The sequence below is a fragment of the Daucus carota genome, chromosome 3, assembly GCF_001625215.2.
Source record: "Daucus carota subsp. sativus chromosome 3, DH1 v3.0, whole genome shotgun sequence".
Taxonomy (NCBI): domain Eukaryota; kingdom Viridiplantae; phylum Streptophyta; class Magnoliopsida; order Apiales; family Apiaceae; genus Daucus; species Daucus carota.
In genome coordinates this window covers 45,895,519-45,918,741 of record NC_030383.2, presented here as the reverse complement: position 1 = coordinate 45,918,741, position 23,223 = coordinate 45,895,519, and the positions used below count along the sequence as shown (strand labels likewise).

The 23,223-nt window shown below is 33.4% G+C and overlaps 3 protein-coding genes across 3 annotated transcripts; 2 read left to right on the top strand and 1 right to left on the bottom strand.

Moving 5' to 3' along the window:
• Positions 1–4,974: 4,974 nt before the first annotated feature.
• On the bottom strand, positions 4,975–9,112 carry LOC108210821 (serine/threonine-protein phosphatase 7 long form homolog). Its single transcript, XM_017382239.2, has 6 exons — positions 8,944–9,112; positions 7,523–7,618; positions 6,757–7,434; positions 6,578–6,657; positions 5,974–6,490; positions 4,975–5,858 (listed from the first exon to the last, which is right to left on the bottom strand). Exons 2-6 carry the CDS (start codon positions 7,616–7,618, stop codon positions 5,097–5,099), a joined length of 2,133 nt encoding a protein of 710 aa, XP_017237728.2. The 5' UTR covers positions 8,944–9,112; the 3' UTR covers positions 4,975–5,096.
• Positions 9,113–11,345: 2,233 nt separating this feature from the next.
• Positions 11,346–12,914, top strand: LOC108210399 (probable galacturonosyltransferase-like 1). The gene is made up of 2 exons (XM_017381662.2): positions 11,346–12,577; positions 12,774–12,914. The coding sequence occupies exon 1, from the start codon at positions 11,492–11,494 to the stop codon at positions 12,569–12,571; it is 1,080 nt and encodes a 359-aa protein (XP_017237151.1). The 5' UTR covers positions 11,346–11,491; the 3' UTR covers positions 12,572–12,577; positions 12,774–12,914.
• An 8,577-nt stretch (positions 12,915–21,491) lies between these two features.
• On the top strand, positions 21,492–22,351 carry LOC108210400 (probable calcium-binding protein CML41). Its single transcript, XM_017381663.2, has one exon. The coding sequence runs from the start codon at positions 21,552–21,554 to the stop codon at positions 22,170–22,172; it is 621 nt and encodes a 206-aa protein (XP_017237152.1). The 5' UTR covers positions 21,492–21,551; the 3' UTR covers positions 22,173–22,351.
• The last annotated feature ends 872 nt before the right edge of the window (positions 22,352–23,223 follow it).

The following is a 23,223-nucleotide window of genomic DNA, read 5'->3' as shown; positions in this document are numbered from 1 at the left end:
TTTTTAAAAACTTATCTCCTATTTATTTTTATTTAAATCAAATAAAACAATCAAAAAATTAAAAATAAATAGTTGATAAAATTTTAAAAATCTAAAAATATCAGCAAAAATAGTAGGACTTGGAATCTTTCATTTGGATGTAATACCATTCATAAAAAATGTGTGAAACTCAATATATAATATTTTCAAAATTTCGAGTAATATTTTTGATACAAATTTTTCTAATGAGTGTCTAATTTGGATCAATTTGGAAATCAGTCACTCAATTGATACATTTGGACGAAACGAGTCACCAACTTGATATTTATCCCGTGAAATATAAATGAATACTCCCTCCGTCCCCCTGAGTTGTATACATTGGGGGACGCGGCACGGACTTTAATGCTCCTGTAAAGTGTAGTTGTGTAATTTATTTTTATAATTTTCTTTTTCTGAATTAAAGTTTGGATGTTATATTTTTATTCAGAAAAAAATAATATCAAAAATAAGTTACAGAACTATATTTTATAGGAGCATTGAAATGCGTGTCGAGCAGTTGAAAAGAAACGTATACAATTAAATGGGACAGAGGGAGTAAAGCGTAAAGTTAGTACTTAGAATTATGAAGATGAAAATAATATCAGCAGCACCACTTTGATAATATGGGTAGAGGGTCGTTGGTTCACATGAGCAGGAATACGAGTGACGAGTGTGTGCATCTATGATATATTTTGAGTGTGAAATCTACTTTACCTCTGTCTTTATTGTTTTATGAGAACGGCAATTCATTGCGAAATTATATTTTAACAATGCATAGACAATATAATATAAGTTGATTTCCGACTTCACAAATGAAGGTTGATTCTGATTTTCTATTTTACTTAATCATGAGATGCCACTATCAGACTAGCAGGCAGATAGTAATACCTTCACGTATTTGCATATGCCAATTAATTGCACATTGTTTTTAAGACATGTTAGATCATGCCCGTTGCCCACGCTGGTGTTTTGCTAGAATACGAGCAATTGAGGCCGAACCATGCACTTCTGTAGTTCTGTACTAAATGAACTTTGTGGTATTCATGTTGTCAATTCAGAAGTGAAACCTGCGGCTCGTGCAAGGAGTGTTGGTATAGTCAAAAACTCTCAACTCCTATACTCAATTAATAGGAGTATACAACAAATCAAATTGTATTAGATAGTCAACAACTCTTCATTATAAATTAATATATCATTAAATCTTATAAAAATTTATTTATAATTGTACATGTAAAATCAAAATAATGAATGCATTTGAATGTATTAAACTAATTAAGTTTTTTATGAGAAGATGAGATTGAACATTTATTTTAAGATATATCATAGCTTAAATTTTAATTCAAATATATAAAAATTGAATTTTATATTTGTCTGGCCATGCGAATACGGGTCTCTCTCGACGGCGGCTTTCACATTCCTACGAACCTGGGTCTTGATGAACCCGTGCTAGGCAGGTTGGCCCGAAAGAACTACGTGGTAGCTTGAACTCCTATATATAAAATATGTAGGTCTCTTGTGGCTTATAACCTGATTCTTGCGGATAACGTCTAAGAACACTTTCTCTCATTTACTCAAGGATCAAATCACAAGATTAGCTACAATATTTGTAACTCTTCGTCCTGCGTTTTTCACAATATTTTTCCTACTACCATAAAAGTGTCCACATTTATTGTTAAATCATTTTCTCCTATTAAGATTTAGATTAGTCGGTAAGTAGTTTAAATATATTGTATATGTAAGTATTTATCTAGTTATATAGTGAAAATCATCCACCGTATCGTACGGTATTGGGGTTATTGATGATCTTAAGTTTATGCCTGCAGACTGCAGTACACGTATATGCCGGAACTTAATTTCAGAAAAAAAAAAGCCGTATATGGCGGAAATGCGTAATTTCATCAAAAATGTACAAATAATGAAGTCACAGTAATCCCTATAAACAAAAAATAATCAAACGTATGCTTATATCTTGAAATTATACTCATAATCTCACATCACAGTAAAGAAAATCAACATCAATCTCCAAAGTCCAAACGTCTGTATCAACTTTAAAAATGATGGACTTGCTTTTGATAATCAACAGTAAACATGCATTTTCTTTCTTGGCCTTGTACATGTGATGGAGCCCTCCTCATGCAGCTGCTGAGTAATAATATCTCAATCTTAAATTCATGGCTCCCTCTCATTTCTAACCAATTCATTCAGCCACTTTTCATTTCTAACCAGTTTTTTTTCGAGTTTTCAAAACTAACCAGTCTAAATGAGTGGAGAAAACGCGACCCACACCAGAAATATATTCCAGTAAGGGTCGCGCTTTGAAAGAGCGACCCAAACACAAATATATATGTGTGGGGCGCGCTTTCAAACCGCGACCCATATGGGTAATTTAAAAAAAAAAATCAAAAATCAGAAAATATTATTTGAATTGGCGACCCATATTATTTATATTATAATATTTTATAATATAATTTATATAATGATATAATATAAAAATATTTTATATTATATAGTGATACATTATTTGTGATATTATATTTTATATTATTATATTATGTAATGATATAATATAATATTATAGATTGTAATATTATATTTTTTAATTTAATTTAATTCGGAAATATTTTTTCCTTTATCTAATTTTAACCTAATATATTTTTATTTACCTAATATTTATAGTTTATTAATTATTTATCTAATATTTAAAGTTTTATTTACCTAATATTAAAATGTGATGCAGAGAATAATTTTTTGAGGAGTGTGCAAATAATTTTGATTGTATGGTCACATCTAAGGCAGTAGGTTTTTTAGCTTTTTATTACAAAACATTGATTTAACACTGGACAAAGCTGCCAACTTCATTGAAATCATTCAAGAATTCAATAAGCCAGCCTGTTGTTACTGCTCAAATATTGACTTTTTTGCTGAGAGGACGTTTTTCTGCAAATCCATTAAGTAGAGAAAGCAATCTGCATCAAATATTCAAGCCTGTTTTCACTGCTGAAAGATGACTTCTTTTGTGAGAGGACGATTCTGCAAATCCATTATTTGGAAAAATCAAATGCATCCACTATTCATGCATGTTTTTACTGCTGAAAGAATCACTTTTCTGGTGAGAGGACGATTCTGCAAATCCATTAAGTGAAGAAAGCAAATGCATCCACTGTTCAGGCACAGTGTTTTCTTTTGAATTGTGTCCTTATAAGCAGCATTTTGTGTTCTTCATTATGCACCAAAACCAAATCAGAAAAACAAACACTACAAACTCCGATGATATCATTGTCTTCAAGCTCTCTCGTTGAATCAAGCAACCACTTCTGTAATTGTGGTGTGAGGGCTAAAATAAGAACTTGTTGGAATGATGAGATGATGGCTCAGAGATTTTACTGCTGCGGTTCTCCAATTGTAAGTAAAGTTTTGGAATATACAGCATATGTTTACATTCTTTGTGCTTAAAACTGTAAAATATTTCGCTGCAGACAAATAGCTGTTATTATTTCAAATGGATTGATGATGAGCCTTTGGAGGATGATGCTATAATTACTCGATTGAATGATGAGCGTCTACATCTGCAGGCCACTCTTCACGCTTGTGAGACAAGGGTGCAAGAACTGGAGAATGCAATTATCCTGGAGAGAAGCAGGAAAATGCATAAGGCATTGACTTCCGTAGTAGGATTACTTTGTTTAATGATCGCATTGTATGTGGCTTTTCTCGTGATTTAAATGTTGTGTGGTTAAATTTGTCGCAATTTGGTTTAAAGCACATGTAATGACATATTGTGCTTCAGTGCATGATCTAGTTTTTATTGTTAATCTGTATTTTTCTTTTCAGTCCTTGTTTTTTATTGTTATTGTTGTTAATCCATTTTCGTTAATTAATTTAATGTAATGGTGTTAAAGCAATAAATAAACTTAAAAGAAACAGAAGCATTACATAAACTAAAACGAAATTACATATGATTAAAATGAGAACATGACTTAAGTTCTCAATCCTTGGTGATGTCTACAATATAGTCGGAACCATATTCTTCATAATCATCTTCATCATCCACAGCGTCAACATCTCCCCAAATTGCCCAATAATCAGCTTCATCACGTGCATCAAGTTTAGCCTGCAATGCATCGCATTCTTGCTTAATTCCAGCCATGTATCGATTGTAGCGAGCATCAGAAACTACTTTATCCAACGGACGAAGTCTGTCTTCTAAAAGTTTATCAACTTCAGGATAACGTCTCCCCTCGTCCTCAACCTCCTGCTCTGTCGGCACCCAATCTTTGCCGTTTCGGGCTCTCCTAGTAGCGTACTTGCGTTGCAAATAGTACGCATGATCCCGCTTGATCTTCAACGTTTGTGGTGGTTTGCTTTTAGGAGCTACTGCAGGTCGTTGGTTGTTTTGGTTGCTGCGCATCCCTCCCAACAATAGCTCTGGTTGTTGTCTTCTATGTTGTTGCTGTTCCAGGCGTATTTCGTAGCCAGGGGACATTGGCATTTTACCCTTTTCCATCTTCGTGCAGTTGAAGTGATGTTTTTTCGTAGTTCAAATGTGGAAACTGAGTTCAATGTATGTGTAGAAGACAGAGTGGAGGACCTATTTATAAGACAGGTCGCCAAGGAATTATTGTTAGGCAAAAATTGTAATCCAACTGTATTCATTAAATGCATGCTTTGATTTCTTTAAATGCATGCGTATTTTGATGGAAGATATGGTTCACATGTGTACAGTAATAAGCCTGACATTTTTAAAAGTTTGAAATAACAACTCTCTGCTGCAGTGTTGTTTCTTTGCAGTCTTCTTTTGCAGTGTTGTCTTTATTTTGTTTAAAGTGGTGAGAAGACAACTCATATTTACATTTTTGAAATGACAAGGGAAATTCAATAGAGGCCTATACTGCTAAAATGACTACATCAGGCACAAAAGCACGATAGATAAATTTACATACATAATGACACCTAAACTGAAAAGCAGCAACAACTACCAAGTGTTCATACATAAGCAACAAGTACCAAATAAACATACATAAGCAAACAACGCAACTACAAACTACAAACTGAAAATACATAAACTCAAAAGACATAAACTACTTCTTCTTATGCCCTAAGATATGGCTGCCCGTGTGACATCTCCTGCCCTTCCCCTTTGCATCTCTGGGTGGCTGCTGTCTCTGCTCAGGCTGGGACGGCCCCTCGGGTTCCGACTGATCTCGTACTGCCCACGGGCTACTCTCACCAGCGTACGCACCAAAACTATGCATATGTACAGGAGTAGGAGTGGACCTCACCCCTGCCGGTGTAACTGGAAACGCAGGTGCCCCGAACACGTAGGATGGGCTACCAAATGACGGGACCGGGGCCTGTAGCGGAGGTGTGGTGTACTGATCGGTCAGGAATGACATGTCAGGACGATAAACATCTCGATCAGCAAACTGGTATGACTCCTGAAGTGGAGGAGAAACATGTGTGTGCCCACCACTAGGAGAGGTGTCCTCGTCAGCCCCTAAATTCACCGCAAAACCACCATCACCACCTACGTAGTCTTCCCCTGCAGTCTCAGTTGCCACCTCGGTCCAACGGGGCCATTCCCCCGCCCCTGAAGGAGCCCGTGCATCCCTATCTGGCGCAGTAGAGGTGCCAACATGGTGCGACCAGCTACTACTGCCCACGTGAGTGTAGTAAGTGCCAGGCTCCGGCTCAACTGGTGTGACAGGACGCCGACCTCTGCGTGTCGGAGGGCCTCCGTGACCCCTGACACGAGCAATCACCCCCTGTAGCAGACTCTGTGCCCGATTGAGATCGGGAGCAGCAGGGTCAATGGCAGAGTCCACCTCTAGAAGCTGCTCCTCCTGTTACCAAACATAAACATGCAAAGAGAAGTCAGGCCGAGAATACATTTTAGATGACATAACATATGCAGTAGAACAAAAGTAATTGTGGAAGACAGTAAAAGTAGTTGTTTACCAATGACTGTGTGGCGCCCTGTGTCCCCTGAAAAGCATCCGCTCTACTCCAGAACAATGGGTTAACCATGTATCTACGTGTAACCTGGAGGTACCAAGGCATGTATGCGGGAGAGCAACCATTGCCCAAAATGAATGGCGGAGATGTCATAGCTCGGGCAAGAGACGTATCCCAGTAATGAATGTATACCTCCCTGGCGCCCTGCCAGTCAATGGACTCATTGACGACGCCGTGCAACTCATGATGATTCCTACGTGGGGAGGATGTAGGTATGTCCTGTACGAACCCAAACTGCCTCGTGACCCTGTCAGTATAACACCACTCCACATATGCCATGTACATCAAAGGGGTGGGAGCTGTCCACTGCAAGTACACTGTCTGCTCGGGCTGAAACTCATCATCTAAATATGCATACGGCCACCACAAAAACCGTTCCACACCCATGTTATCCAACTCGTACCGGGTCATACGACTCTGAGCGTCCGGCACCTGAGTACGGGTCACTGAAGCCACCCACCTACAACAAAATGTTTATATTAAGGACGAGAAGTAGTGCATGTGCAATAATTGAATACGTTTATGAGAAGAGTAGCATATTACATACCTAAGCGCAAGTGGGTAAGTGTACTGGGGTTGAGACCTGAGATGTGGAGCTATCGTAGGGAACCGCTCGTATATCCACACCTGGTATCAAAGTACATATATTTGCACATCAAGTTGTATGGGAAGACAATTTGTTAAAACTAAATGACAGTAATGGGATTTAGTGGAAGTAATGCGTACCTGAAGTAATGTGGCATACCCAGTGAAGTCTTTCACTCCTCTGCTCGCATCACACATCTTCCTGTATGTGTTGCAAAGAACAGCACTACCCCAACTATAACCACCCAGGCTCTCCAGGTCATCTAGTAACCGAATAAGGCTTAGCGGCACAGAGTTCCCACTGACATGTGGAAACAACGATCCGATCACACAAAGTAGGTGTGCCCTAATGTGAAAGATACGCTGCGCACCAAAATCCTCAGCCGACTCGTCCAACCGGTGACATGTGCCAAAGTTTGTAATCAACCACCGGATCTTCAAATTGTCCTTCCTCAAATCAGCGGTGTCAGGAGCCAGTCCAAGTAAATCTCGTACCAAAGCCACCTTCTGATCTGCAGTGGAGGTGTACCCGTGCAAGATAAGTGGTCGGCCAGTGGTCCGTAAGCCGAGAATGTGATGAACATCCTCCAGTGTGATGGTGGCCTCGCCAAATGAAAAGTGGAAAGTGTGCGTCTCTGGACGCCACCTCTCAATGAAGGCTGTGATCACCCCCCTGTCATGCCTGACCTTCCCCAGCCTGAAAATCCATCCAAAACCCGCGGCCGTGATGGCAGCCACTATCGAGACATGCGGCCGGTGATTTTTAACTGTGTTCCAATAATCACCGAAGTTGCCCCTCACTACCAAATCCTCCGGTGGCTGCAACAATTAAAATGCAAAATGTGTCAGTAGTTTATCATGAAGCAGACGTTTTATTCTAATAAATAGCAATAAGTCAGGTCATTACCTCTCTGCTGTTCCACACCGCCTCAGACCTGTGCTCATTCTGCAATGTCAACAAGCTGCCATCGATTGGGCCGGGATGGCGAACTACGGGATCCATCTGCGCCAACAAATAAATTTCAATTTTAATTCGAATTTACAAATTCCTAACAAGTACCCTTAATTTCAAACATAAATCTCAAATTTCAAATTATTAAACTATTTCAAATTTCTAAATTTCATATCAAATCCCATATATATATATATATAAATTTCAATTATATTTATATATTTATTAGAATGTGTTAAAAGTGATTTAGTTCGATATATTTTTATTTTTTGAAATTTTAATTCAAATAGTATATTTATATATGTTAATATTTTGTTATGAATATTATATTCATATTTTAATTCCGAATATATTATATTCGTATATTATATAATATTAATAATTTAATATTCTAATATTAATATTTTAATATTATGTTTTCCGAATTTTATGTTTTTTGAATTAAAATATGAATATTATGTTTTCGAATATTATAATATTAATATTTAATTTGAATTTTAATATTAATTCGAATTATGTTAAATTATCCTAAAAATTCGAATTTTAATTCTAAATTCAGATATTAATATTTTAGTTACAATATTAATATTTTGAATATTATGTTTTCAATTTGATATTTTAATTTCAAATTTTAATATTGTAATATTAATATTTTAATTTGAATATTATGTTTTTTGAATATTATAATATTAATATTTTAATATTATAATATTAATATTTTAATATTATGTTTTTTGAATTTTATGTTTTTCGAATTAAAATATGAATATTATGTTTTCGAATATTATAATATTAATATTTTAATTTGAATTTTAATATTAATTCGAATTATGTTAAATTATCCTAAAAATTCGAATTTTAATTCTAAATTCAGATATTAATATTTTAGTTACAATATTAATATTTTGAGTATTATGTTTTTCATTTGATATTTTAATTTCGAATTTTAATATTTTAATATTAATATTTTAATTTAAATATTATGTTTTTCGAATATTATAATATTAATATTTTAATATTATGTTTTCTGAATTTTATGTTTTTTGAATTAAAATATGAATATTATATTTTCGAATATTATAATATTAATAATCCACTTGAATTTTAATATTAATTCGAATTATGTTAAATTATCCTAAAAATTAGTTAAAAACTCATAATTACCCTAAAAATTCCTAAAAATTCCTAAAAATGCCTAAAAATTCCTTAAAAATTCCATAAGAGTTACCATAAAAATTATGTTAAACGGTTTCATATCAAATCTCATATAAAATCTGAAGCATGCAAATTCTAGTATATCATACAACAAATTAATTAAAATCAAGGCATTATACATACAATTATACACAAATCTTGAGAGAAGATTAGGATAATACCTTCAAATTAATGCTAATCGGAGTTGATTTGAAGCTTAAAATCAGACTTTGGCCGACCCTTTTCCTCCCTTTTCAGTTCTCCGGTGACCCTCTCGGACTCCCTCTCCTCTTTCTTCAGCTGCCCTCTTTCTTTCTTCCGCCGCTTCTCAGTTTTTTTTTTCCTCCGTTTTTATGCTTGATTAGGCTGTGGGTAGGGTTTTATGGGGCAGCTTGGGTCGCGGTTTGAAAACGCGACCCGTATGAGTTTTTGGCAGCTTGGGTCGCGGTTTCAAAGAGCGCCCCTTGCTTGGCTTTTTCAGCTTGGGTCGCTCTTTCAAAGCGCGACCCTTACTGGAATATGTTTCTAGTTTGGGTCGCGTTTTCTCCGGTGATTTAGACTGGTTAGTTTTGAAAGCTCGAAAAAAAACTGGTTAGAAATGAAAAGTGGCTGAATACATTGGTTAGAAATGAGACGGAGCCTAAATTCATCCTCCTCCTGCAATTACGTATCTACATATGAACGCTACATGTGGTGACTTAGATGAAGCCTAGCTTTTCGTTTCCCCCTTTCGTGTCAGGTTTCTATATTTAGGGGACAAGTGTGGGCGTGTTAACTGTACCATTTAATGCCCCTTAATTAACTAGGCTACATTAATAAATAAATTAGGATTTAGTCAATTTCACTGCTACTTGTGAGCATTACAATAATAAATCTCTGATCTGATACGAGAACTGTATTGACAGGCAAGGGAAAACTTGAATGCCGCTTATAGCATCACGTTTATAGGTTATGGCCTGCTACAATTAGTTACTCCCTCCGTTTCTTTTTTCTTTTCCTGTTTGTGATGTCGGTACTGTTCATAACATGAGACAAATTACTAATTTACATCTAATCTATAAAACTAAATCTAATCATGAGTGATCTTGTTAGATTCGTATTCACGAGTACTTTAATACAGTGAAGTTTTTATATTTAATGCTACTACGAAATGAAAGATATTAACGATTAAAAGTGTGTGTTGGCAAACGTGAAAAGTACAAACAGGAAAAGTATTTAGAGACGGAGGGAGTACGGTAATAAAAAGATATTTTTCTTTGCCTTGTTGCTTATATTCAGATTTTTCTTCGACTTCTTTGTGAGGTTCAACTAAAACCACACATTTAACCGGTTCAATTTGATACATTCCTGTATTAACATAAAAGTAAGATTTTTTAAAAGAAAATTATTTTAAAGCAATATTTTTCTTCAAAAATAAACATAATAAGTTCAATATATTTTAAATTGGGCAATAGAGTAATTTTATATGAATAAGTTTTTGTCTAGACATGAATTATATATTAAGGTTTATTTATATCCATTACTTGTGGTAAATAAACCCTGTACTCGACGTGGACGGCTTGATTATATTTAGCTTACTACTTTTGCGCTTGGAGTAATGATCTCCATGTTTCGTCTCAAAATCAATACTTTTCACGTCAATCTCACGGATGATTTCGTATAGAACGTTATTAATCTTTGAAATTGAAACTATATTTTATTCACCAAAAACTAATTAGTGGAATATTTAATTGAGAAATTACAAAATTGCACAGAGAAGGAAGAATACGTGTGCATCAAGGTTTGGACTATCAAAAGACGGTTATAAGAAAATGTATACAGCGTAGCAGTCTGCATCTATATGGAAAAGTACCAAGATGAGAAAGATAACTTTGTTATATATAAATTCCTTCGATACGATTTAGAGTCCGTTTAACTGAACTTGTGATTTATAACCTAACTTGACTTATAATTTAACGTAATTTATATGATAAAGTGGGAATTATACTTGTTTAGATATTTTAACGTAACTTGACATACAATTTAACGTGAGTACTTATGTGACTTATGAGTTATTAAAATTAAAATAATAAAAATTAGAATTTTAATTATACGATCTCATAGTATATAGCTAACGGGATATCTTTTCTCTCGAAAACTATATGCCATTTTTTGATAATTATACCTTCGTATATTAGAGTTGCATAATCTTGACTTAAATAATCAACCTTGTATTTTCTTCAGTTCACTTCATCTTCGTATATTAGAGTTGCATAACTTTGGGTTAAATAATCAACCTTGTATTTTCTTCAGTTCCCAAGTGAACTTTGAGCATCTTCTATGTTGTGCAAGCATTTTTCCCTAATGTGTTAAATCCTTTTGAGAAAAGAAACATTAAATTCGCTAATATTTGAGGACGAAAAATCTTTATTTATTCCCGGGAATCATTCTGATGAACTGGGCCTGGCAATGGTATCCAAATGTGCGAGTATAATACAGCCAAATTCCGACCATAATGAATACTGTCAAGGCAGTTAGTTCGGAGCTTGTATAAAAAAACAAGTAACATGCTTTTATTATCACTTACAACTTACTCTTTCAAACTCAGAATATATTCCACTTATTTGATTAGCTAGCACCTAGCATTCTATATTATCACCACCTATACAAAACCCCAAAACTCCTCTCAATCCATGACAGACAATACATAACAAGAGATCAAAGGCTCCTCTTCCCTTTCCTCTGCAGCTTATGATAATGAGCCCTGCAATGTCATGCCACTTTTTTCATTTCCTCATATTAATCATCCTCTGCTCAACCACTGGATCCTTGTCCACTAAACATTCCCATTTCAGAGAAGCCCCACAATTCTATAATTCTCCAACATGTCCTTCCCTTCATTACAACAACATTAGTAACACTGAATTGAGCAGCATTAATGTGAGTACCCAAATGATTTGCTCTGTCAATGCGGTTCATATAGCGATGACCCTCGATGCCGCGTACCTCAGGGGATCAATGGCCGCGATCCTGTCGGTTCTGCAACACTCCTCTTGTCCGGAAAACGTGGTGTTTCATTTCGTGGCTTTGGCTACCACCGACGGTCTTAATGTCACGATTGCTAAATCCTTTCCTTACTTGCAATTCAGAGTGTACACTTTCGATGACTACGCGGTATTAGGCCTTATTTCAACTTCGATTCGGGCTGCGCTGGATTGTCCTCTCAATTATGCCCGGAACTATCTGGCTGAAATCCTGCCTGTTTGTGTACAAAAAGTTATTTATCTTGACTCTGACATTATACTTGTCGACGACATTGCTAAGCTGTTGGAAACTCCATTAGGTGATGAAGCAGTTGTGGCGGCTCCAGAGTATTGCAACGCCAATTTTTCGTTTTACTTCACTCCAACATTTTGGTCAAATCCATCGCTTTCGTTAACGTTCGCGGGGCGAAAAGCGTGTTACTTCAACACGGGGGTGATGGTCATTGATCTTCAGAGATGGAGAGACGGGGATTACACGAGGAAAATTGTGGAATGGATGGAGCTGCAGAAAAGAATGAGGATATATGAATTGGGCTCGTTGCCTCCGTTTTTACTAGTGTTTGCAGGGTACATAGCCCCTGTGGATCATAAGTGGAATCAACATGGCTTAGGAGGAGATAACTACAGGGGATTGTGCAGGGATTTGCATCCGGGACCGGTTAGTTTATTGCACTGGAGTGGTAAGGGAAAGCCTTGGGTTCGGCTCGACTCGAATCGCCCGTGTCCCCTGGATGCTCTCTGGGCTCCTTATGATCTGTTACAAGCACCCGATCTTCTCGAGTCTTAGTTCAAGGTACATACTAATCCAAAAAAAAAAATGATCTGATTTTTCTCAATTTTAAATATCATTTTTAAGTACTAGTTCCAGCAGAATCTGATAAATCTTGAAACGCTTAACTACGTGAACAGTTCTCCTAAAATTTTAAAGTGTTGGGAGCAGCGCTCGCTCTTGTTGCATATGTCTTGATACACGTTTGATATGTGAACAGGTTTCTGTTGTGATTACGGGGAAACAGAAAGAGATCGGAACTGAAGCTGGAAAGAAGAAAAATGAAATTATTGAAATCTAAGTCAATTCGATAATCGTAATTGGCGGTAAAGCAACATAACATAAAGGCACGGTGAGTTCAAGACATATATCAACTACCACTTCTTTACACTTTTTAATCCTTTTTGTAATTGTATTAGTGACGCTCTAAGATATTGTTGCTAGTGCATTCGATGATAAAATCGGATTAAAAATTATAAGCGGGAGGGATTTGTACATGTACATTATACATATACAGAGAGACTTTTACATAATCATATATATTTGATTTGAATCCAAGCTGATACGTCTAATGTCTGTGCTTGAGGCTACGTTATTTTGTGAATTATTTAAGGTAATGAGCCGAAGGAGGAAACGGTAAACATTGCGAAGGCCTGCAGACCGTTTCTTTTATCATTATCGATCTGTATATTATTGTTAACTTTAGTGTTTGTTGAGAGTCATGACCAAGCAAATATTGCCCGCCATTTTGGGGAAATGTAGCATGGACAACCGAATATACTGTGACTTCATTAGATATTGGTTGTTAACTTTAAATTTGGAATAAAAGATCAATAATTATTGGATTGAAATCGGCGTTTGGAACTTTTTAAATTCATACCCTTTGTCCTAAAATAAATGTTGTTCTGTGACTTTTTTCACGTTATTTATTATGTATTGAAAATATATTTTTACACATTATTTTTTAATTTTTCTTTTTTTAAATAAAAAAGGAAGATATTAAATTTCTCATTCAGAATTTTTTTTTCAAAACCTAATATATAAAAATATATTCTCTTTATATCTCATATTATGTGTGAAAAGTCAAAACGAGATTTATTTTAGGACGAAAGAAATATAATTTTTGTTGCCGGGGTCTGGAGTTTGCCAACGTTTTGGTTTGAATTTGAAATCTATTCGTGAGGCACATGTACTTTATGCAACTTGTCTGGGCAAAGGCCAGACATAATTGCTGTAAAATTAAGCTCGGCGTAACAAGGGGCCATTTCATCATCACTAATTAAAGCCACCGCATTGCTAGGTAGGAGAGAACGTTCGCGCTAATTAAGTTTTGATTACAACAGGCCATGTAATATTCAATTCAATTAAATAAAGACGAAGAAATTTAAGCTCTCGTATTCTACTACTACAAGTATATCTAGCTAGGTAGTCAATGTGATTAAAGATTTGAGTATATAATTGGGGTAAAGAAAGATATGACGTGCATGCTTGATCTTGGGCTACCAAGGAGGAATTAAAACAAAGTGTCGGCGAGTTATTTTTGGGTGTGATATGAAAACGAGAGTTCAAGGATAGCTAGGTCATCATGCACATGTACAGAGGAATGAATATAAAAGTAATAAAATTATGTCAAAAAACAAAAAGAGAGACTTCTTCCATCTATGACCTGTAAACACGTGGCCTTCCTCGGACTGAAGAAAGTAAAAACACAGTTACACAATTGTCGGCAGAGTTGAAAACAATCTTCAAAATCGGGGATCATATTGGAGCCGTAAATTTCTTAATAAAAAAAAAAATCATAAGTAATAAATAGATCGATAATTTTATTTAAAATATTTGAAAATATAGAAAGGAAAATGCTTGGCACTTTTTTCCAACAAATTTCCAAATTTCTCATGTCACTTTTTTGATTGGATATCAACTATGAAGTCATTAAGTAGACATGAAACTTGCAGTTAAATTAATCCCACCAACACATCACTTATTTGAAAATATTTTTAGATAAAATAATTTGTGATATCTAACATATTATATAACTGTCTAAAAAAGTAAAATAACATACAAGTCTGAAAAAAATATAAGCCACTCAAAACTTCTTAAAAAAAGTTTTTTCTTCTTAACATAGATGTATAAACAAACATGTAAAGGAAAAAAATATATATATAAGTAATTTTTGTTTAAAAAAGTCCTACTTCTTTTCGCAACTACATTTTCAAATTTTTATATCGAAGTTAGAAAAAAAAAACACAAAAACGTTAGGAAAATGGATAAAATACCGGGAACACTAATATTTAATTAATAGATTGAGAAGTGTGAAATATAGTAATGAATGAGATTAATTTTCATATGATGAAAATTATTGTATTTAGAAAATTTTAAAATGTACATATTGAAGAAATCTAAAAAAACATATATAAATAGATGGGATAGATATATACTAATTGATATGTTATTGTTGAATCGTGCCGGTTGGAGCTGCAAAATTTGTATAATCAATTATACAATTTGGTTTGCCTAAAATTTAAAAGTCAATCATGATTTCACTATAAATAAATCTCTTAATTTCATCTTTTTAATATTAATACAATATATGTGTGAGAGAGATCCTACTCCAGCACGAATCAATTAAATACAAACAAATATAATAATTAAGGAGTTAAATCGCGTTTTGGTCACTCAATTGACCGCAAACTTGCAATTGAGTCATCAACTCAAAAAAATTTCAGTCACATCATAATACTCTTAAAAATTTTCATTCTGGTTACTGGCCGTAACACTTTGTTAAAAATTTGACGGAAAAATGACTAAGCGTCTTGACTTACCTTAAATAAATCCACCGTGGCATGTACAGTCAGTTGAAGTGGCATTTTGGTCACTTAACTGACTACAAACTTGCAATCACATCATCAAACTCAAAAAACTTTTATTTAGGTCACTTATAATAATATTCGTTAAAAATTGAAAAAGGAAAAAATTAAAAACTATCGTGCAACACCTTTTTTTTTTCTCTTAAAGATTTCGAAACTTATTAACTAATGAAACAAATACACACACATAAAATCAATAGTTTCACCCACTAAAACTTAATCTTTGTTTATCACTTATCGTCTTATATATCTTAAGGCCAAATTGAAAAAACTCATTAAATTTTTGATGGATTTTTCCACAATGACCAAGAGATATATAAAATGAAAATAAATTAATAAGTATGAAGTTTTTGTAAGTTAGTTTCATCAATGATTTCACTCACAGAAACTTCATATTTTTCAATCTATTGCCATTTTATATATCTTTTGGTCATTGTGGAAAAATCCAACAAAAATTTAATGAGTTTTTCCAAAATGGCCTTATAAGATATACTCCCTCCGTCCCATATTAAGTGACCTCGTTTGACTTTCACGGAGATTAAGGAAAAAGTAGTGAAAGTGAGTTAGTTGAGTTGAAAAGTGGATAAAGTGGTGGGATCCATCAATATTTTAATAGATAGTGGAGGAAAGTAGTGGGTGTAATAGTGTTTGTTTAATAAAGAAGAGTATAAAATAGAGAGATAGTGGGTGTAATAGTGAAAGGTAGTGTTCAAAAATAGTAAGTATGATAGGTTCATTCTTTTTGGGACGTCCCAAAAAGGAAATGAGGTCACATAAAATGGGACGGAGGGAGTATAAAACAACAAGGGACAAACAAATATTAAGTTTTTATGGGTAAAACTATTGATTTTATGTGTGTGTATTTGTTTCATTTGTTAATTATAAGTTTCGAAATTTTTTAGAGAGAAAAAGAAGGTGTTGCATGACAGCTTTTAATTCTTTCTTTTTTCAATTTTTAACGGATATTATGATAAGTGACCTAAATGAAAGTTTTTTGAGTTTGATAACCCGATAGAAAGTTTGTAGTTAGTTGAGTGACCAAAATTCCGTTTCAACTGACTGTACATGCCACAGTTAATTTATTTAAGCCAAGTCACGAGTACTTAATCAGCTTTCTTTCAAATTTTTAACGGAGTGTAACAGCCAGTGACCTGAATAAATTTTTTTAAGAGTATAATGATGTGACTAAAAATTTTTTGAGTTGTATTATCCAATTGCAAGTTTCCGGTCAGTTGAGTGACCAAAACACCATTTAACCCAATAATTAAGGGGTTAATTATCAAGTTGGTCACTGAAGTGAGTTTAATGTATTAAGTTGGTCACTGAACTGAAAACGGTATCAAGATGGTCACTGAAGTCACCGTAAATATCAAACAAGTACTTTGAAATATGAGTTCAAACATTAAAAGTACGATATATGGAGTTTTACATATTATTTTTAAACGTTACCACAACCAACTAAAAGGTTATGACTTCTAGTATTTATGATAATATATTTAGATTTTATCAAGTTTATTCATTATTTATTTTTATTATATAGTTATTTTTTTAAAAAATAAATAATAAATAAACTTGATAAAATCTAAATATATTATCATAAATACTAGAATTTATAATCTTTTAGTTGGTTGTGGTAACATTCAAGAATAATGTGTGAAACTTTATAAATAATGTTTTTACTACTTGAACTCACATTTCGAGGTACGTGTTTGATATTTATGGTGACTTTAATGACCATCTTGATACCGTTTTCAATTCAGTGACCAACTTGATACATTAAGCTCACTTCAGGGACCAACCAGATGATTAACCCAATAATCAAGCAGAATGGTAGGGATTTAGCGTCTGCAATGGGCTCTAAAGTAGGCCTAGATATGATTTTGGTTGGGCCTGGTAAAATTAGATGGGGTTTAGTGAGATACTGATGGGCTATGAAATAGTAAGCATAGTCAGCATACACTGTATTCGTTTCTTCTAATTCAAGGCCTTTGATCCATTATGAAAAGGGCCATTGAGCCAATACGAACAATATTACGAAAGCCCATACTGTTTGCAAGATTATAATACCTTTCTTCTTTCTTATTTTGCATTTGAAGTCAAACTACCGGTTCATTTATCGCCTTTCTGTTGGGAAGTTCAGATTTCGAATTTCATCGAGATGGATATGTGTTTAATTATGAAAAAGGTTCTGATTATAGTTATCCATCATATTTGCTACCTTGTAACTTTTTTAACCGTAACGTTAAAGTTTTTTAATGTAACAACAAAAATGTGATATATATACTGTGGCTTTCTAGCATGTTTTATAAATAATTTTTACTTTACAAGCGATTTTGTGGACATAGGAGGTTATCATTATTTAGTAGACCGAGCAAATAATGATGTTCAATCTAATGCAAAAGTAGTTGTTAGTAGGGCTGCACGTTCAATCCACTCATTCGTACAACCACCCGCAACAGATCCGCAATAACCGCAAAATGTGAGTGGTCGTGGATAAAATTTTTAATAACCATTAATTTGTGGTTCGACTGCGAATTTTATTTTTCTAAAATCGCAAAAATCCAATCCCAACCGCCAATCATACATTATATAAATTAAAATATTAAATTATATATATATATATATTTACATATAAATATTCACATAAATAAATTAAAGTTACTAAAGTAACGAAACTTGGACTCTCCGAACTAGATCCAATAAGTAAATTTATCCCCGGACTATCCGATGGCAAAGGCCAAAAAAGTAGAAACAAACAAAACCCTAATCGATATACACTTAATGACTTACAAAATATAATCTGTTATTTTTTTTAAATTTTTGACAGTTAAAATTTATGCTCACCACAACCAAGTTACATCCCAATAAAATAATCATTCACAGATTTATTATTAATTAGAAATTCAAATGAAATATTTATTAAGTTAGTACAAAAAATATAGGCTAATACTACCAATATTAGTATTTTAATTATCATTCCTTCTAAAAAAATTTGATCGCATAGTATTTTTCAAATTTTCGATCACTTTTTTTGCAAGATTTAGATATAAATTTATTTTTTTATATTTTTTTCAATATTGTGAAACTAATTATTTTTTTGACATATATACCTACATGCATGCATCGAAAGTTCTAAGTTGAATCGAAAATGTAGAGTATGCCGTTCGAGTGAATTTAAAATAAATGCTTCTTGAAGTTAAAAAAAATGAAGTAGAAGTTAGAATCAAATTAAGACTTACAAGTGATTAAAGTGTTTGGAAAAAAAGTAGAAGTCATAAAACAAAAGTTAGGATTCTTAGCTTTTAATAAATGCTTCTCGACTTTTTACACAGTACCAATAAATGCTTCTAAATTGTAAATACAAAAGTGAGGCTTAAAAGCTCCACCCAAGCACCCACGTTATTCCGAAACTATAACTTAGCAGCATTCCTTATACTTGAAGAAATAGAACTTATTCTTATCGAATGCAGATTGCAGGGTCTATTCCACTGTCTTTATAGTTTATACTATTAAATTTACGAACCCTAATAAATTCTTATGTTCAAATATATACTATTTTGCAAACAAAGAATAAATAGGTTTTATTTCGGTATATTTAAATTAAATATTATGGTTGGCATAATATTTGAACCAGCTGGTTACTCGAGTTAATCTGAGGTGGAAGTACTGGCCCCGGATGTCGCACAATAATAGGGTTCCCTGGATCGAGGATTGCAGCTTATTTGAGCTCGGCGACAGAACAGGGGCTGCCACAATTTTTGTCTTCGTAAAAATACCCCTCGTTTTTCACGATGATGAAATGTCTCATCTCCATAGTTGGAGTATTAAAGCTGCTTCCTGTTTGCCCTTACATCAAATTGCTTATCAAACTGACAGCTGGTTTGGCATAACTATTGTTTATCGTGTAATTTAAGAAAAGTGATTATAGTTTATAAGTGAGAACTAATGTGTAAATGAAAATATTTTTTAATTTAAGCATTTTTAATTTTTAATTTTTATAATTTATTAGGTATATAAATTATTAATATAATAATAACATATCATAAATTATATTTAAAATATCATATATTTTTGTAAAATTAATTTTAAAAAATAAATATATGTAGTAAAAAGACCAATTTTTAAATTATCGAATTTTTCAATTTATAAATTCGAAGTTAGTTTAAAATTTTTTCAAACGAACAATATGATTAAGCTGATTCTAAGCCAGAACGCTTATGATTTTTTCAAATAAATGATACCAATAAACTCATTCTAAGTCGGGAGTGAGCTTGAAAGTTGAAACCAGACATACGAATATATATGTCTCTTTATGTTTTCATAGCAGAAATTATACATCCCAAGTATCCTACAGAGTTACACATAAAGATTGCGTACGTATTACATATATATTTATTCCAACACTTCATGTTTTTTCAAAAGTTTTCGACTTTAACTTGTTACACAGTTTTTCTGACTCTGATAACCTTTAGTTTAAATCCTGTTGCGAGTTGAATCAGAAAAGAGGCAACATTAACATCAATTTTAACCTAGCTAATACTCCCTCCATCCCATTTTAAGTGTCCACTTTGCAAATTTCACACATCTTAAGAAACAATTAATGTAATGTTTTTATCATTATCTTCACACACCTATTCACTTTGATTTTTATAAATATTAATTACATATAGCACCATTTCTATTGTGTATTTGACTTTTCTTCATATTGGAAAGTTGGTTGTATTTAATACTATATTGGAACTAGTAAAAATTTACATGGATTAAAGAGTATGACACATATTTTGGGAAATTTTTTTTCGGCAAAGTGGACACTTAAAATGGGATGGAGGGAGTATATTAAAAGCATTAAAAGCGTATGTGTTTGTGTGTGTGGTGTGAGAGCACTTCGAGGAAACGAGATTGATACGAGAACATAATAACACATACTCCCTTTGTCCCAGTCAATTGTATACGTTTTTTTTTCATTGCTCGACACGCTTTTTAAGGCTCTTATAAAACATAGTTCTACAACTTATTTTTAAAATTTTCTTTTTTTGTATAAAAGTATAAATGTTATACCTTTATACAAAAAAAGAAAATCTTAAAAATAATTTACAAAACTATACTACATTGAAGCATTAAAGTCCGTGCCGCGCCCCCGTCCCCCAATGTATACTATTGACCGGGACGGAGGGAGTAGTATACGTGATAAATTGGATAGCCCAGTGATGAGTTTATCCTCTGTTGTCCCGGGACACCCATAAGCCTAAGCCGAGACTTAAAACTGTATGTATCCAACATTAAACTGAAGATCATATCTGTTTGTGTAATAAGTTAGAAGTTGTCTTAAAGTCAGAAATAAATTAAAATATGACTTAACGTCAGAAAGTTAGTTTGAGGTACTTTTTTCAGTGACGTTTTGAACTTTTTTTGATAAAAATTATCCTAAGTCATCATATTTTATCCATAAATCAATTTTATTTATATTTTTATATTTTTAATAACTTTTAAATTATTTATAAATCAAAATTATCACATAAATCACATTAAATAATATGTCATGTTAAGTGATAAGTTGGAAGCAGTATAGAGAATGATCATGATAGCAGAAATTACGTAGTTATATATATATTATTTCTGAAGACTATCTTTCTCATTAAAAGTTGTAACTACTTGAGAAATTAATGCTTTCAATTATATTTCAACCGAATGAGTTTTGATAGATTAATTATATATTATTTCTGACGACTATCTTCCTCAATATTGAAGGTTATAACTACTTGAAAAATGCTTTTAATTATATTTCAACCGAATGAATTTTGGTAGATTAATCATTATGTCTTGCTTCATTAAGGGTATATATTTATATGTTGTAATAGTTGGTTCGAAATTCATTTTAATAAGAATTTGTTGCGTTCCATTAAAGTACCGAGGATAATAATGCATAGTCAAGTATGGGGACCCCCGCGAAATTGCCATGCAATTTCCTCACCAGGAAGCAACGTAAATCACTCACCCATCACCTTTCGTCATCTACCAAGCAATTTCACTGCAATTCCGCACTCTTTTATATTTATTCTATCCAACCACACTATATATACGACGATATAGTCATATATATAGTCATCCATCCATTATACGATACTTATATTATGGAACCTAGTGATGTAGTCCCAAAGCATTTCGGTTGTTTTTCTCCTAAGAGTCTCAAGTTAAGCCTAAACAGCTTTAAATCGTCAAAGCACTCAAGTTCAAGTAATTTGAGCTCCCCTAGATCTCCCGTATCTCCCAATGTCACACTTGCACCAAAAATCGAAACGACTAGCAAACGAGATCATTTTCTAAACCAAGTATTTTGTCGATTCGATGGAAACAATGACGGCAAGATCTCCGCATTGGAGCTGAGATCGTACCTCGCTTCCATCGGGGAGTACATTTCCCACGAGGAAGCTCAAGGGGTGATCGATGATATGGACAGCGACGGAGATAATCTAATCGATTTTCAAGATTTTAAGCGAATGATGACGATGAGGAAAGGCGAAGACGAAGGTGATGAGGTTATAAGTGAGGAGGATGAGGATATTAAGGCGGCTTTTGAGATGTTTGAAATGGAGAAAGGGTGCGGGAGGATCACACCGAAAAGCTTGCAAAAAATGTTGAGTCGATTAGGTGAAGATAAATCGTATGATGAGTGTGTTAGCATGATCCAAGTCTTTGATGTGGATGGTGATGGAGAGCTCGATTTTGACGAGTTTAATCAGATGATGGCTTAGAATCTGTTGCTAGCTATGATCAGATCGAACAATTAAATCCAGCTCGCTTCTTGTCATTTTAGTTTATCGTATTTGTGTGAACAATTCTATGTGCGCGCAGTCTGTTTGAGATTAAGAAATGAAATCAATAATTGAAATTTGTGACTGCAAAAATTAGGTCACAAATTAGTTACTACTTACTCCATTCGTTTTTCAGTTTTAATAATGAGAGCACTAACGGGCAAATGTGCAGGTTCCAATAATTTATTTTGAAAAATAAATAATATATTATAAGAAAAGTTTTTTTTATTTTGAATAAATTATAAGAAAAGTTATATAGATTTGAGGGGGAGCTTTGGAGTCTCATTCTTCATTTCTAATTTTTTTCTCTTTTATATATAATATTTATGAACATCCGGCAACATTAAGATAGGTTTTATAATATAATCAATCAATATATATAAAAATTATTGTATTTCTGTTGCGGTTTATTGTATCTATGATACAACTCATCTACGAGTATGTAGACTCTGATAAAAAAAATTAATATATATAAAAATTATTTTTATATATTGAGGTACACCATACTCTACGACATAATTAGTAAGAAGTTGATTTCACAACTAAAAATATTTACTATGTTCTTGTAACACCCCCATCTTAAATTAAGACGAGGAGTTACCTACAAACCCAAAACCTGCAAACAGAGCGCTAATATATTCGAAACAATAATAAACAGGTCTAATAATTCCTAAAATGATGTAAATCCTCCAAAACAATTAAATCCGAATAATGCGAATAAATAGAATCTCTAACAATAAAATCCGAATAAATGCTAGAAGTCCATAAATCCTAAAAATGCGAAAAGAATGGGCTGCTCTCCATCACACAGTCCCGAATCCCCCTAAGTACCTGCCAGAAGAAGAATACGGCATGAGCCAAATGCCCAGTACGGATTGGAAGCATTTATAAAACCAGAAACACTTAAAATATTTTGACAGTAATATAAATCAGTTATTTTTTTAAAATAACAGGCTGAAGCAACAAGGGGTTAGGATATTTCATACCGAGA

Coding starts and splice junctions, on each gene's coding strand:
- LOC108210821 (XM_017382239.2), bottom strand. CDS start 7,618: ATGGATCCCGTAGTTCGCCATCCCGGCCCAATCGATGGCAGCTTGTTG. Junction 6,658..6,756: donor GGTATGCCACATTACTTCAG/GTACGCATTACT, acceptor CTTTGATACCAG/GTGTGGATATACGAGCGGTT. Junction 5,859..5,973: donor AGGGCGCCACACAGTCATTG/GTAAACAACTAC, acceptor GTTTGGTAACAG/GAGGAGCAGCTTCTAGAGGT.
- LOC108210399 (XM_017381662.2), top strand. CDS start 11,492: ATGATAATGAGCCCTGCAATGTCATGCCACTTTTTTCATTTCCTCATA.
- LOC108210400 (XM_017381663.2), top strand. CDS start 21,552: ATGGAACCTAGTGATGTAGTCCCAAAGCATTTCGGTTGTTTTTCTCCT.